Source organism: Seriola dumerili, unplaced genomic scaffold (genome assembly GCF_002260705.1).
Source record: "Seriola dumerili isolate Sdu_G_001 unplaced genomic scaffold, Sdu_1.0 BDQW01000052.1, whole genome shotgun sequence".
Classification (NCBI taxonomy): Eukaryota; Metazoa; Chordata; class Actinopteri; order Carangiformes; family Carangidae; genus Seriola; species Seriola dumerili.
In genome coordinates, this window is record NW_019174307.1 from 18,588,114 (window position 1) to 18,604,592 (window position 16,479).

The 16,479-nt window shown below is 43.7% G+C and overlaps 1 protein-coding gene across 3 annotated transcripts; it reads right to left on the reverse strand.

Annotated features, from left to right (window-relative positions):
- Positions 1-355: 355 nt before the first annotated feature.
- On the reverse strand, positions 356-16,479 carry LOC111218518 (ankyrin repeat domain-containing protein 50-like). Of its 3 annotated transcripts, none has more exons than XM_022740855.1 (5): positions 16,428-16,479; positions 11,197-12,009; positions 5,453-5,670; positions 829-4,396; positions 356-446 (listed from the first exon to the last, which is right to left on the reverse strand). In XM_022740855.1, the coding sequence occupies exons 2-4, from the start codon at positions 11,643-11,645 to the stop codon at positions 840-842; spliced, it is 4,224 nt and encodes a 1,407-aa protein (XP_022596576.1). In that variant the 5' UTR covers positions 11,646-12,009; positions 16,428-16,479; the 3' UTR covers positions 356-446; positions 829-839. The 3 variants fall into 3 exon arrangements, with proteins under 3 accessions (XP_022596576.1, XP_022596578.1, XP_022596577.1); XM_022740857.1 differs by having other exon boundaries at positions 11,197-12,004; positions 16,428-16,466; XM_022740856.1 differs by lacking the exon at positions 16,428-16,479 and adding an exon at positions 12,130-12,238.

Consider the following 16,479-nt stretch of genomic DNA (forward strand, 5'->3'; position numbering starts at 1 on the left):
CTTAAACAAGGTTGTTTACCAGCAAAAAATAATTTAAAACATAACCCAACCTAAACACTTTCACTCCATAATACTGAGTGTTATTCACTGTAGAGCTAAAAAAAAGTCTTGTTATCCTATGTGTGAATCCAGACTCAGTCCTATTGGGGCCAAATAAAGTCAATAAAAAAGCCTTTTTGTGGAACTGAATTCAATGGGTCCAATTTGAAAATGAACAGTTATTAAATGAGTGATTATAGTATGATTTGGTCTGTGAGAGCCCGGCTCAACACACAAGAGAGGCATCGGAGAGGTATGAAGCTTGGATGTCTTTCAGTTTGTTCTTCCTCTGGGTTTCTAAAGGTGGGTGGAGAACGACATCACTTCCTCTCTCATCTGAACCCAGAAAGTCTTTGTACACGGTGAAAAGCGCCTTCTCCTTGAACTGCAAAAATGTCCAACTCCACCTAAAACAAAGAAGTTGTCATTAAGAGACAGATTTCAGTCAACAGTATGAATGTATGTCACCAGAGACAACTATTTTTGTTGTTGTGATATCACAAAATAACATGTAAATACTCACACTGGGGCTGTGAGTAATGATTATTTTCATTATCAAATCGATCTGTCAATTATTTTTTTCCAAACAACTAAACTACCAAAACCATACATTTTAATTTAATATTATATAAAACAAAGAAAAGCAGAAAATCGCCACATTTGAGATGGTGGACAATATTTGCTTCATAAATGACTCAACTTCAGTATTTACTGTCAATGAACTGGTCATTTCAGAAAAGAAAAAAGTTTGTGAAGAAGGTGTAGCGATAGCTAACTTAAGTCTCTTACTTGAGCAAGAGTCACAGGGGTGTCTCTCTCTTGTATAAGGCTGCACTGGTGGGACCCTCAAACTGCAGTTTGATGGCCTGTTTCAGATTAAGCTGCGGGTCTGTGGTCGACATTGCAACCATAACGTCCTCTTGCAAGGCACTACAGTGTGGGACTGGGGTAAAACTGTAGCAAGCAGGTGACAAAATGTTTTTCTGGGGTAGAGAATCCCAAGCTTCCCCTTGAAGTGGGCTCTGTAGTCTATATGGGTAGCCCAGAGGAGGGCTCTCTCTGTTTTTAACACCTACTGCAGGACTGTCTTGCCCTGGCATTATCCCGAGGGAAGCCATGACTGAGTGCCATTTACCACCAGCGTAAGTAGTCCTGTCTGCTTTTATTAAGTGTGAATTTTGTTGCTTCATTTTGTCGTGACATTCAAGTCCAGGTGACAAGCCTTTCTGACGCGGTTCGCAGTTGTGCACCATAGCAGTGACAGTGCAAACAGTGGGAGGGGGGCTGCCTTTGGGATGCCGCTGGAAGCTTCCCTGGTGGCTGCCCATGCCTGAGCTCCCCGGTGGAGGGAGCGTGGAGGGACGGCTACGACTGCGGGGCAGTGAGTGTTGTTGGATCTGCTGGATGAAGCTGAGACTGTCAGCTGGCACTGTCTGCACCGTGGCCAGTGAGTGGCAGGTAGATGAGGTCTGGGAGCTCTGCATGGAGTGGAATCGTTCTGCAGTGGAGCCAGGAGAAGATACCGAAGAGGAAGAGGTAGCAGCTGCTACGTCACCTCCGTTACTCTCTGAGATGTCTGAGGAGCGGATCTTGTTGAGTTTTGCGGGGGAGATAGCACTAGAGTTTGGCAACGGGCCTAGGTATGGCTTGGCTCCGTAGCTCTCCAGGAGCCTGACGATGTTAAAGTGCCTGTGTTTTCCAGCCACTTTGACTGGACTGCGGCCATATTTATCCATATGATCAGGATTTGCACCTCTTTCCAGAAGCATTGCCACAATGTTAGCATGTCCCTCCTGGGCAGCGATGCTCAGAGATGTTGCCCCCTGGTGGCAAGCAAGGTCTATGTTGACACCGCTGGCCTCTAGGAGACGATGTCCTACTTCAGCATGTCCTGTCCAAGCCACTGAATGCATTGGTGGTCTCCCTTCTGTATCTTGTGCATTGGGGTTTGCTCCATGTTTTAAAAGTAGGTCTACCATCTCAATACAACCCTGCCAGGAAGCCACATGAAGCGCTGTACGGCCCTCAGAGTCTCGGGACTCTAGGGGCACCCCTCCTTTCTCTATTAGCAGAGTAGCCATCTCAAGTTGACCCTCCAACACCAGGAGGTAGAGCAGAGGTCTTCCTTCTGCATCCCGTACGTCAGTATCAGCCCCTCGCCTCATGAGCAGCTCTGTCACCTCAGCATGGCCCTCTAGGATGGTGGCACTCAAGGCAGAATGTCCATCGTAGGCCCTGTGGTCAATGGGAGAACGTCTGTCCAACAACAGCCTGACAGTGCTCCAGTGACCTTCCTGGGCAGCCAGTATAAGAGGGGTGCGTCCTTCAATGTCCATCTCTCCAACACGTGCCATGCTCCCTCTCTCTGTCAGAGCAGCACAAACAGCCCGATGGCCTTCACAAGCAGCAGCATGCAGTGGAGTCCAGCCAAGGTCATCCTTGTGGTTCTCGTCCAGTCCTCGGTCCAGCAGGGCACGGACAACCTCGGTGCTGCCTCTTGCTGCTGCCAGGCAGAGTGCCGTCCTGCCTTCACAATCAATGGCATCCACAGCTGCTCCCCAGAAGAGCAGACGAGATACTGTCTTCATGTGGCCCATTGCTGCAGCTGCCAGTAAGGGGGTAACGGCCGCTGCAGCAGGGACGTTGCCATCTGGGCCGGCAGTCTCATCCACATCAGCACCAGCTTCTAGCAGAAGTTCAACTACCTCATCATGGCCTTCATACGCTGCAAGAAGCAGTGGTGTCATGCCATCGTGGTCTCTGTGTCCTGGATCAGCTCCACGCTCCAGTAACAGACTTGCTACCTCACCATAACCTTTGACCCCTGCTGCTGTAGGGACACAGAGGGCAGTGACTGACAAAGCAGTGCGCCCATCTCCATCCGCCAAGTTAACCTCTGCATTGCGGTCTAGCAATATCTCCACAGCTTCATGGTGTCCCATGTAGGCAGCAGCAATAAGCGGCGTGCGGCCCTTGCTGTCAGCTTTGTCAACCTCAGCCCCATAGTCCAGCAGCGTCAGAACAATTTCCTCATGACCGCCCCACGCAGCGGCTCTGAGAGCAGTCCGGCCCTCGCCGTCGCATCCATCCACATCTGCTCCTGCATCCAGGAGACGCCGAACAGCCTCGCTGTGTCCTCCCCAAGCAGCAGAGCGCAGTGATGTCCAGCCCTCACTGTCAACATGCTCCATCATCTGAGCTGCAGTTTCTGGCTCCCGGCTTTTGGCCCATTCCAGGAGCACAGACAGCACTTTGACATGACCCTGCCTGGAGGCCAAAGACAGTGGCGTTTGACCCTGATGATCACTGATCAGTGGATCGGATCCATGTGTCAGGAGAAGTTGAACTACATTTGCAGAACCCTCATGGGCTGCACTGGCAAGCAAGGTCTGTCCATCTGTAGAATGTAGCTGGTTTGCAGACACCCCGCTGTCTAGCAGCTTCTTTACAGACAACTCTCTTTCAAATGCCGGTCTTAAATTAGTTCCCTCTTCACCTATACAATGCACTCCAACACTTGGGTCTTCATCTGAAAAACAGGCTGCAGGGACAAGCCCAGTCCTCATTAAGAGCTGAAGAACTTCCTGACTGACCAGAACAGGAGGCTGACTTAAGGAGGTGGAGAGGGCGCGGCTGCAGCTGGGAGTTAGAGCAGGCACACCGGCCCACAGCATCCATAGAGCCAACAATGAAGGGTTATCTTTATGGTGACCGGAGCAAACTAAATGTGTGGCTAGCTGGCAAGTGCCCTCAATGTCCAAGTGGGGTCCTTGCAGAGTCAAAGCCATGGCGAGCATGCTGTGTCCATCTGTTCTGCTACACAGGTACTTCTGTGTGCAATACTTGACATCCGTCAGCCACTCAGCAAAGCTGGCATGAAAAAGTAGTTTGGTGCCCCCAGGGCCATCGATCAGGAGAGGAGAGAGGGTTCGGAGTTTGTTCTGAAAGTCCTGGAGGCTGAGCGAAGTGTCATGAGTCCAGGCTGCTGTGAACAGCTGCTGGGGGGTGAGGGGCCTCGGGGCAGCTAAGAGCACATTAAGCAGGGGCCTGATGTACATGAAGAGCCCCCGGGGGAACAGTCTTTGGCACAGCCACAGGTAGAGGCCGTTGAGAGTCCCGGGGATGTCCCGGATCTCCCTTAGACCCACCAGCGCGGCTGCCACACCGTCCAGCACACGCTCGAGGAAGAGAAAACAGCCGCCGCTCTTGATGTGCAGTAAATTCAGCATGTCAGCTGTGTCGGGGGTGAGCTGACGGCGAAGTGATGCTTCTTCATCCAGCCGGCAGAGGATGTATTGCTGCACGTCGTGGACTGGCGGCGGCTTCCGCAGATCATCCAGACAAAGCTTACGAAAACCTACAACACAGAAAGAGGTGGTGCAGTTATACCAGGGCATGTTATGTTATTTTGGTTCTTCTATCCCTGTGTATCCCACTGATAATCATCAGACTGCCTCACCTGACCTGCCCATCCTTTACCTCTCTATACCTGTATTGACAACAGTGTTGTTTTGGGCACACCTACATTTTTATACAGATAGATGTATGTATAGATAGAGCCAAACATTTGCTTCTTACAGCTTCTCTAATGTGGGATTTAATGCCTTTCTGTGTCATGTATGACAGTCATTTAATGCCTCTGGGGTTTGCTGTGTTGATTGGAGAAAGACATTTTATAGACAAATAAAAAAACATTCAGAAGATTAATCACTAACAAAATAATTGTTAGCTGCAGCCCTACTGTGCTGTATAAGTTGGTCATCAGGTTCTACTGCTACAAAACAACACTTCCCTCCTTCATTTGTAATTTGTTAGTAAAATGAAGCTGGAACAGCTAACCAGAGCACTCAAGCTAGTGCCAACTTTTAACAAGAGTTACAGTCAAAAGATCCCTTCTGCTATAGTTACATAAAAAATCTTGGCTGAGATTCTCCATCTTATTAGGGCCACTTCAAATTCAGACTTTGAGTCTGCACACAAGATCAAAACTGTAGCCAAGACACAGCAGATTCTTTTATTTCTTATTCAGCACTTGCACAGCCACTTGAAGTATTGTTAATGTATAATGCTAAGGTCGCCAGTAATAATGATTTCATCATTAGATGCTTGATCCACAAAAAGAATCTTAGGTGTTGCTAAGTGTTTTCACATTTCTGCTGTGTGCTATCATTGCAATGTTGCATATTATCACAGGATTTAAAAATATACACATTATTAAGACTTTAAGACAAACATTTTTGTAAAAATGTCAGTAAGTATTTGTCAAACTTGACTTGCTGAAAAACTAAAACTGTGACTTATAAAATACTTTCCCTCCCTGACCCTCATGACTGCTGTGATTTATTTTTAATGTCTAGACTCATAAAGGTTCAAATTCATAAAATCTCTTTGACAAGTTCCTCTTTCGTCATACCTGAGAACATCTTGCACACAGCCTTGTTGTTGCGGCGGACGGAGCAGACCAGCAGCAGCCAGCCAGGCAGCAGGTGTTGGTTGGCGGCCAGGAGCTCCGCGATGGAGTCGCTCTTCCTACTTCCTGCACCCACCCCATGCCCTACATCCAGGGAGTCCACCACCACAAACAGAGTCTGGGCAGGAGGAGGAAGGTCTAACAGGGGTCCCAACACTGCTCTAAGAGAGAAAGCGAGACAGACACACAAAGGAAGAGACAGCAGTGTAAAAACTGCAGGAGTCGTGGGTGGATGTGGGAGTTGAAAGCAACAGTAACAGCATGAGCATTTTCTTTCATATAAACCGCAGTGTAATTACATCACAGATAAACACACTAGGTCAAACCTTTTGCATATCAAGTCAGTGACATTAAATGAAATCACTTGCATCAATATGCAGGCAGCTATTTTGCCATGACTTGAGGCAATTCCAGTTCCAGCGCGGAAATGTTTTATTGAGGTTTTTTTTTTTTTTTTATTATTATTATTTTGTTTTTCATTTCACACATTTTAGAAACAATCTCACCTCAGCTCTCAGGCTTTTAGATTCACAGTCAGTTTCAAAACAGTAAACAAAAACAACGTGATGTCTTTTCTCAAAAGGATTTTCATCAAGATCGAGATGAATCAAATTCCCTATTCTCTAGTCGTTGGAACATTAAAATCAAACATTAAACTGAGCACGATCCTCCTATCAGATCCTTAGAAATATAAACTCTTCTTTACCCACAGCACTTTACTAATAAGACAGCATTTACCTTAAACCTTTAACTTTGAGAAAACGCTGCATCCTCTACTGTCATTAAACACTGCAACACATTGTAAAACAGTAAAACAATTGGGCAAAAACCTAAATCACAGTGTAAGTGTCCTTTAAAGAGCACAGTCAGCACCCACACCCTGCTGTGATCTGAAGGTGACTCAGGTTAGTGGAACCTGAAATTTCCTGCTCCACCCTGGGCACGCTTGCGCACACACGCGGGCTCATAGGTGTACACAGGTTATAAACACTCACACTCCTAAAATACCCATGCACACTTGTATATACTGTATCTCTGCTGCTGAGGTCCTTCCACAGACTGAATTAATATCCTGACCGTCAAACCTCCTCACATGCCTGAGCTTTAAGTTTTCATGTAATGTATTGTTTTATTATCGTTGCTGTCACTGTTGCTTCAGCAACAGTTTAAACATTTAAATAGTATATAATACAGACAGAGACTGCAAAGGTTTTTTGGGGGCTCTGATGTCTTATTCCAAAATCCAGACTTAAGACCTGAGGCAAGTTTATGTGAGGAGAATGAAGTCGTGCAGTCACCATGAGGCACAGAGCTGCTGGAGAATGAAAACTTAATAATGAAAGTGAAAGTTGTATGAGGGAAGCCAGGGCATTTAAGAACAAAGTTCATGCTCCAGATGGCTACTGTGCCTGCAGTAAAAATAAGCCAAGACAAAGAGGAAAAAACAACAACTCTGTTTTCTAACTATGTTATGGTAGCTGCGTAGTAATCCTAGTGATTATAGAAACCTGTGTTCTGCCTGTCCTAACAAAGACGGACACTTAATCTCCTCAAAAGAAATCACATTTAATTAAAGAAAGTCAGCAACAAGTTTAATAAATATATTTATAGGTCCGGTTTAATTTCATGTTCTTCTTTACAAAGATTTGTACAGAACTACAAATGCCGACAGGGGTCTTATTTTAAAGGTGACAAACAGTGATTAACCTGTGACAGTAGTCTGTTATAAATGGGTCACACAGAGGCTTAACTCAAGTCAACAGGGTGTGTTTGTGTGTGTGTGCGCTGTTATTAGTGTTAATGTCTATGTTTAAGAATGACCAGCAGGTCCAGTCACCTTTAGGTTTTCTTTAAGCCAGGTTTAAAGAGAAGAAATATGCATCTTTTCAGCTTCAAAATAACCCAGTCACAGTAAATCGAGCAGTGTCTCCAACGCTATGAAAGCAGAACATGCTGCCACCAGGAAGGAAACAGGAAACTGTTTATAAAACACTGGGAAGAGGTCATCCAAGCTGCAAACAGAGGCGTTACGCCAGAAATGCATGAAAATTTCACTTTACACTGGCTGATACAGAAGCTTGGCAAATCAACCAACCAGAGGCATGTGAGGCTAAATAAGCAGCAGAGCCATTAACTGAAAGTGTTGAGGTCACCAGGAAAATATCAGCCTCAGGATTAACATATGCATAGAGAGCGGAAATTAGTCATTCTCAGTGATGAGACTTTGGTAAATGATGCATCAAACCATGTTCTGAAACGCATAAATTAACCGGTTGCACCTCTATTAAACTGTCACTTTATTAATTCATTTGCCCTCAAATAATGACCATTTTACCTAGTGTCACTTATTAGGAGGTGCTGCATCAGTTAGTTCAGGGTTTACCACAGGAAACTATTCAGCAGAGGTGATAAGCCAACCACCCACATCCTAACATATCTCAACTCATGATACTTCCGTTAGTAGATAACCTAAATATTACTGAGATTCTGTAATGTGGCTTTTGCTTTGTGAAATAACACATCTGATCTTTTTCCCTGAAGCTTAATGTTATATATCATGAAGGAATCTTAATTTTTATTGTTATGACCCCCCCCCCCCCCCCCCCCCGTCCACTCATGTATAAGACATACAAAACATGGATAAGGAAAAGTAATGATCACACTTATAAAATGTCTTTAGTAATAGTTTCACATTGTCTTTATCTTTTATTTACACACCAAGCCTTAATGTGTGTGATTCATCTCTTTACCTTGTAGCCTTGACTTTTATCCAGCATTGAGCGTATCCTGCAATTAAAAGCAAAATGAAACCCTGCCCTGGGTGACAGCTGCATCTGGGTTACAAAAAGCTTATCAAACGTCCGTGTGATTTAGTCATCTGATTAAAGCCATAGCAAAGGAGGGAGTATAACAAACCTTTAAACCCTGCTCGTGGCTTTCAGGTTCTTTCAGCTCACACTTTGACCTTTGACCCTCAGCTTTAACTGGACTTGGTAATAACTTGGAGGCTGCCTCTCTGCAGTCATATTACTTAGATCACTTCACTGGCTTTCTGAGGCCTCAGGTGATGTTCTCTGATGACCCTAGAGTAAGATCCAGATCTGCAGACGGTGAGTGTGGTTACTTTGGTCCCGTTCTCTCACTCAAAAGCAAACTGAAAACTATTTTCTAAGAAAGCAAAGGGGGTCAACAACAGGATTATATACGCGGCGACATTAGCATGAATTCAAACGCTAACTACCATTTCATCCATCTGCTATCTGTGAACTGTCAAGCAAACCATCTGTATAAAAAGTGTAATTATAAATACACTGCATATATATATATATATATATATATATATATATAGAGCAGATTGTTTGGTATGCATGGCATCATCTGTGCATGCATGTCAGCATGTGAGTGCAAGGATTTTTCCTCATGTGTCACAAACTAAGAAGCAGCATGTTGTATTGTGTTCTCCTCCCCATGTTTTAGCAGTTCCTCATTTAAAAAGGGAGTAAAGTTTGGCAACCACACAACTATCCCCCTTAAATTTTTAGTTTTATGCAGGTGTGTCCCGTCACAGTCCGCTAGCTGTATGCTAGGTTTGACCTCAGCTAATTTCAGCTAACGTCCCACCTCTTTGCCCATTTTTAGATTAGTCAGGCAGAGTCAGGTGCTGCCAAGACGGTGACAGCGGAGCAGCCCACTCTGAGCTTCAGAAACCTATGGGTGACATCATGAAGGCGACGTTCATCTTTATTTACAGTCTGTGGTTTGTGATAAGCTAGTGTGAGCATGAAATTGGCCAGAATTTAACAGCAACAATGGGATTTTTTTTCCAAATCAAGAGAACCAAACTAAAGGTGTGAAAGTGGCCGAAAAGTATTGAACAATAACAAATCTAAATCAGTAAATCAGACACAGAGACCTTTTTTTTTTGAGCTTTCAACCTAATTGCAGGAGGTTCCAGGCAGTGGGAGCAGCAGCACATCAAAGCTCAGTAAAGAGTGACTGACTTGCTGACTACACTGAGCTACCAGCTGGTTCCACACATACATCCTATGCATGCACTTTCACTGCCAATTCAAGCCCATGTTTCATCAGTTTGTCGACGGCCGTTCTCACATGGTCTCACATGCCAGCGTTTCGCCCGCAGCCACTTTCTCTCACATGAGCTCCAAACACAAACAGCCGCTGGCCGCGAGCCAGTCTGAGGGGAATGTGGAATCCAGCTCGGTACTTCACACCAGAGGAGAGCAAACACAGGGGGAGTGTAAAAGGGCTCAGACTCATCGCAGAGTAAACACACCAGGAGGGAGCGAAAAAAGTCCTAGAGAGGAGAGTGACCTCGCTGACTGGTGCTGAGATGGTCACCAGGGTACTGGAGGCATTTTTTTTTTTTTTTTTTACCTCTTTGTTCTTTTTTTCTCCCTCTCTGAAAGGATGTTGTGTCGTAAATAACACAGTAGCATTCATTCACACTGGAGGCCCATTGTGTGTGCTGTGAATGGGTCGCATTATGAGAAGAGAAATAAATATACGACAAGGAAGAATGGTTACTGTCGTCTTTTTCCTGCGACTGTGCTGACTTCTCTTTGCCACATGATTTTACATTTACAGGCTCTGAGCTACTTTTTACTTTTACACCCGCAGAGAATCACCTCTATTTAGGAAAAATAATGGGAGCAGCTTTAAAACTTTCATGGATCTTTTTCCCACAACTGTGTTTGTCACTCTTTCTATTCAGAGTGGGGAAGTTTTTTATTATGTAAACGGATGTTTTATTGCAGTGTTGCAGCCAGGGCCGATAATTCACTATCATTACTTATCAACTTAAGGTGGAACTGTATCATTGTTGTTACTGTTTTGCATCTTGATGTTGTCCGCATTAGCAGTGCCATGTAAACTATAAATAATACAAAACAAAACCAATTATTGCATGTTTTACACCAACACTTTTACACTTGTTACACTTTTAGACAACTGGTCTAAAAAACCAATCAATATGAGATAGTGATGGGTTCCCTCTTTTCTGGTGTCTCATAGTTTTAACATGTCTAAATCTAAATCTGTCATGAAAATGATCATCAGTTGCAGCTGTAGTTACAACTGTAGTCAACTGAGCAACAGGCTACAAATTAATAGATTTCACATTGAGATCATCAATGTGTCTCTGATGTCAAATCAAACTTGGATCAGATCAGATACCTATTTTAATAATTATACGACAGATGTTTTTTGGTGACAACAACCACATGCTGAAACTGACCTTTTACACAACAAACTTGTGTTGCAGGTTTTCACTAAGTTGTTTTCACTGATGTTTGAGTCTGATAAACCACTTTTTTTTTTTTTGCCTGCTGACACATGTAATTTTGTTCAACTGCTCCTGCTTTCATCAACAATTTCCTCCTTTACAGTGATACCACACATAAATTTTGCTGGGCTGAGCTGGGAATGAGCCACGCTCTCCAACATGCACACACACGCCGAGCGTCTGGATGGGCTCCATGCTTGTTACCTTTCGGCAACTTTCCGCCCCCTCTCATTTGACAACCTTGAAATTTCCCTTCAATCTGGCTCAATAAAAAGTTCCCCCCTCTTCAGATCAAGCGAGTGACTGTCACATCAAAAAAATTGTGCCTTGACATCCTAACTCTGAGAATTTTCTGAGGAAAATTTTGAAATAATGTGATACAAACCTCCTGAAGGTGTCGTCAGGGTCTCTCTGACAGGTGAGAGGCTCCAGAGCAGGGGATACAGTCGGGCTTTTGAGGATCTCTTTGTACCCAGGAGAGAGGAGAGGTGAGGCCCTCAGCTGCTCCACCAGGCCAAGGACAAACCTCCACGGCACCGTACTCCTCTGGTCCTCCCTGTGGCAGAAGTGGGAGGCCAGGCAGCGGGATGCGAGCCCAACTGCCACCCCTGCCTTCGAGGTGGGCCACACCATCTCAGTACACAGGGCAGTCTTCCCAGCGCCAGGACCCCCCATCACCAGCAGCCCTGGCGGTTGTCCTGGCACAGAACGGGCGTCCAGGCAGTGCCGCAGCTTGCTCAGGGCCCATTCCCGGCAGTAGAAACGCCGGCCCTGGAGCAAGCTGGAACTGCTGCCAAATCCACTGCTACTCATTTGCTCCTGGTGGTTTGACATCCAGGGGACAACTCACTGCTCTGAACTCCACGTCCCATGCTCCTTTAAGGTAACTTTGAGGTTGAGCTGCAGCCGGCGACAGCTCCCGTTCGTGACAGCTCTGGGCAATGCCTGGGTATTTTTTCACACCGGCAGCTCCTGCAAGTGTTGCATCAGGTGATTATTATCAGTTGCTGTCCTTCCCCTGCAGGTCTTGAGGTGTAATGCTGAGAGGAAGAAGAGTCAGAGGAAGGTCAAGTCAGCTAATGGTTCGCCTCATTGTTTCCTCCATCGATCTTGATCTTTTTGTTGCTGGGTTTGAAACCCAAAAGCCATGGTTACCACCGTTCATCATCATGCCTCTCATGGAGATCGTGGAGCTGTTCTGTCAAAAAAAAAAAAAAAAAAAAAAAAAAAAAAAAAAAATCAGAACGAGGGAGAAGGAATGAGTAAAGAGAGGAAATGACAGCCTGCTTTTCATAAATATAATGACACTGTATCTCACCCCTCCCCTGCCTGAGTCGTCCTCCGTCTTCCAATTACAGCTACAGTCTTCCCTCCTCTCAGTTTCTGTCCACTCTTACGATTTTAAGCATCGGTACCCAACTGCAGCTTTACCATGAAATTCTCTTCTCCTTTCTCACGCCCTGAGCTCTTTCCAACCCAGTGTTAATACCTCACACCCCCCTCTACCATACTGTCTCTCTGTCTCTCATGCTCTCCGGTTTTTCTTGTTTTTTTTTTTTGTTTTTTTTTTTTGTCTCCTCCCTCTCCTGGTGTTTCTCGGCATGTAAAGACATGCCCAGGAGAGCAGAGCAGAGAGAGAGAGAGAGAGAGACAGAGAGAGAGTGGAGAGAGGGAGGACTCATGTGGCTGTGAGCGATTCCACAGTTGACAGGTGGGAGGGGTTACCTGGGGTCAAGGTTCAGTCACAGGGCAATGCTCACCTCCAGCTTTAGTTTCAGGTGACTTATCCACATATGGCTTGGTGCACACGGGGGGGGCGGGGGGGTCACAAACGGCAACATTTGGTCAGCTTGCCGAATTGCTCTCATTGGCAGTTGCCGGTTTCTGCTTAATATTCATGATCCATCGCTGTTCTTTCACAACGCGATTCGATTTGGGGAAGACTGTGAACCATTTGCAAACAGTCAGTAAATCCCTCACACTACAGGATCATTTGGGAAGATAAGTGATTCAGACCAGCCTGGAATTCGAGAACGCCCCCTTGATTGTCCGGAGGTGGTGAATCTGACCCAAAATCTGCCCAGTTACCCTCCAGTGTGGGGCCGGTATAAAGATACTTTAAGCTGTTGAATTAAACTTTAATTCATTCTCACTTAATTAGTCAATTAACTGATCAACAAAGAAGTAGTTGAAACAGACTGATCACTAAGTTAATCATTTATCAAGCAAACATGTCAAACATTCTGTGGTTCTAGCAAATTTATGTTGGAGAAAAGAAATTTAAAAATGTCATCTTGGACTGTGGGAAGTTGTAATGAGTTTTTTTTCTATTTTACAGTATATTATAGACTAAGTCATCAAAAAGAGTATTTTACATTTTTAATTTAATCATTAGTTGCAGTCTTTGTTAAGACTTACTAAGTTTATTTGCATTTATTTTTGTTGTAATCTTGAACACTGTTTTTACATACATCATCTTTTTAAAATGCTTCTCACAATTCTCTCTTACTACTACAAAGTGATGTCACTCCTAAGGTTTTTCAAACAGATGAAAAGGTCACTGAGCCACATTTATCCCACTGTGGCACTGGGTAACTATTGTGAAAAAAACTGTGACTTCAGAAAGCTGCTGTCAATATGAAATCTAAAAAACTTGTTAGCTAAAATTCCTTACAAAGACATCCAGTAATTATGCAGTTTGTTGGTTTGACAAGCCGTCAACCCGCTGTCCACATTTTTCCTCCACACTAACATCAGCTGAGCAATATCCACCATGTGCTGCATTTTAAGGCAATGCACAATACATCCACAGGATACCATTATTTATATATATATATCTATATATATAGATATATATATTTATATATATAAGTATTTTTTGTCTCTATTCCAGTGTGCACGCAACGACACGACACATCTATAAGTACTGTGGCACAGCACAGATTGTACTGTACATGAATCACAAGGGTATAAATTGAGGGGATGTGATAAAAGCCTAATATATACAGATATGTATATATATATATATACACACATATACATATATACATATATGTATATTGGACAACTGAAAAAAGCCTTAAACAAATCCAAATGATGACTGTCAGAAGTCTCTGAGGCTGTTAACATGATGATGAGGGGGCACACTGCTCCGCACTTATTTGAAGTCAATGACTAATCAAACATCAGCTGCACCAAGATGAATTTGTCACAGATTATAACTGAGATTGTGATTTAACACTTTGAACTGAGCAGAAAAAAAAACCCCACTGCTGTGCTAATCATCTACAATATGAGAGCTTGGTGACTCGGAAAGCCAAAAAGAGCAGCCAGCTGATTTTCTGATAAGCTTATATTTCACATGTGCAACATTTTACCTCTATGGTTTAGCCAGTCTCAGAGCAAGACTCACCCTCTTACAGGAGGATGACACATGTTATACGCTTGCACTGCTGTCAGCTGACAAGTGCCAAAACTGAAAATGAACAGAAAATGAAGAGATGTGTGTTTTGGCAAGTCACTGATGACAGTAATGAGGAGAAGTGGCACCAAGCACTGAAGTTGTCTACATTCTTGTCATTACTTGTGGTATTTACAAAGCCCTCTAAGCCTGGCATGTAGCCTGTAAAGACAATGGTGCAGCAACCAAAGCCAGTCACAGCATCTTTATAGTGCTTCACTGACATGCTGTCTATGCAAAAGTGAAATCAACTAAATTTAATCTATATAGTTAGGCACAGTGACTTCTTTAAGTCATGTTCACTAAAGAAACCAGGTCATTGGAGAGATTTGTTTAAGCAGGAAATCAGACAAAACATACATACTGTCTATATACTGCTCACCAAGGCAATCTAATGTGGAAATATTATTCATTTTACAGGAGTCATTCTAACTGTGGTAGTGCTCCTGGCCCTTACAGCACAAATGTGTCTGAACTTAAACAGACAAACACTCCGCGGTGGCAAACGACTTATTCAAACTTCTAGAGGCTACGTTGTGTCGGTTTCCATTTAAGATCAGTTTTAGATTCAATTAAACTTGGAATACACTGATGTGTCACAACATGATCTATGCTTTCGTTCTACTGCCCTGTTGTTACAGCATCACTTTCCCTGTCAGGCACACAGTAAAAAGTCTATAAGAAACCTGGTAAATGCATATACACGGCCAAGAAATACACTTTCTCTCGCAGACACAAGGTTGATCTAATTCCCTACCCCGATTGTAGAAGCCATGTTTGTCGTTCGCATGACGTTGAAGAAATCAGCTTACTGACTGTAACCTGACTGTAAATGCACTAAATAAATTAAGTTGCTAGGCAACCAGCTGAGACACTGCATGGAAGTACTGGGTGGATTGATTGTTCTTCATAGCCATACCACCCAACTCCCCCTAAAACCAGTCTTTTAAAAAAACAAAAACAAAAAAACAAAAACATTTGTTAGTGCACGGCAATTCAGCTTATTCGCTTTTTTGGCAAGAATTAAATGAGAATAATGATACCACTCTCATGTCAGCTCTTAGCTTAGCTTAGCTTAGCTTAACATAAAGACTGAAAACAGGAGGAAAAAGCCAGCTTGGCAATCGCCAAGGTAACAAACTCCACCACACAGCACCTCTAAAGCTCACTAGCATGTAATATCTTGGTTGTTTAATCCATACAAAAACATACGTGTATAAGCGACACTTCACTGTTGTAGATGATTAAGTTCCTGGAGTCTGGAGCCAGTCTGAACATTAGAATAAAGTGTTAATAGAAAATGAACAAAAATATTCAGCATCTAAATTCATCAGGTACAGGCCTTTTTAAAGACTGAATAATCTTAATAGCAACAACCACTTGTACAAAGTAACGTCTGCGCAACAGCTCTACATCTCCCTGATAAACACACCATATTGTATCTGGGGAAAAAAAAAGAAATGTAAAAATGACATCTCCTTGTTTTAATGGAGACTTGCTGAAAGTACACACTGGAACTATTTCTTGGCATAAAACCGACTGATGAACCAACCAGTGAAGACAATACACAGCATGAAAGGTTATTTGTCAAGATTAAATAGTTAGAGTACAAACAAAATGCCATTTGTGGAAAGAGAACAAACGTTTCCAAAAGAATCAGAGGAGTGTGTTCATAAATTAAGATGTTTATATTGCATGTTTAGGTTTTAAACGGATTTTTAAATCATGACAAGGTGAACTGGTTCTGTTTAAAAGAAAAACAAAAGATTTTTCTCAAACTACCAACTGTTTCCTTCCTCATCCTTTGTCCTTTATCTATACCTGAACACACACAGCCAATCAGCTGCTTCACTATGGTCTCATTTGTGTCGCTGTAGGGAATCTACAGGTGATCATCTCTCCACCTGTCTGCTCCCTTAATATCAATGCGATGATATGGCTCTTATGAAATCGTAATCCACGCGCTAACGTGCGCTTTAACTGACTGAAGTCATTAATCAGGCGCGGCGGTCGACGCCATTGTAAACAAAAACACGAAGCGCTGCCCAAACACTTTGTCAGTTTGTTTCCGAGAAAGCCCCGTAAGTCAGAAATAGCATTTATTCCTCTCAAGAGACACCGCGACGGAGCGTCTCCTCCAATAAACACGATCTTACCTGACAGGAACACACTCCTTCTCGGTCTCCCTCCTCGACTCCTCGCCGACAC

Excerpts from the sequence above, each read along its gene's own strand:
- LOC111218518 (XM_022740855.1), bottom strand. The coding sequence starts at position 11,645 with ATGTCAAACCACCAGGAGCAAATGAGTAGCAGTGGATTTGGCAGCAGT. Across the intron at positions 5,671-11,196 it reads CCTGACGACACCTTCAGGAG|AGCAGTGTTGGGACCCCTGT; the intron begins GTTTGTATCACA and ends TTTCTCTCTTAG. Across the intron at positions 4,397-5,452 it reads TGTGTGCAAGATGTTCTCAG|GTTTTCGTAAGCTTTGTCTG; the intron begins GTATGACGAAAG and ends TCTGTGTTGTAG.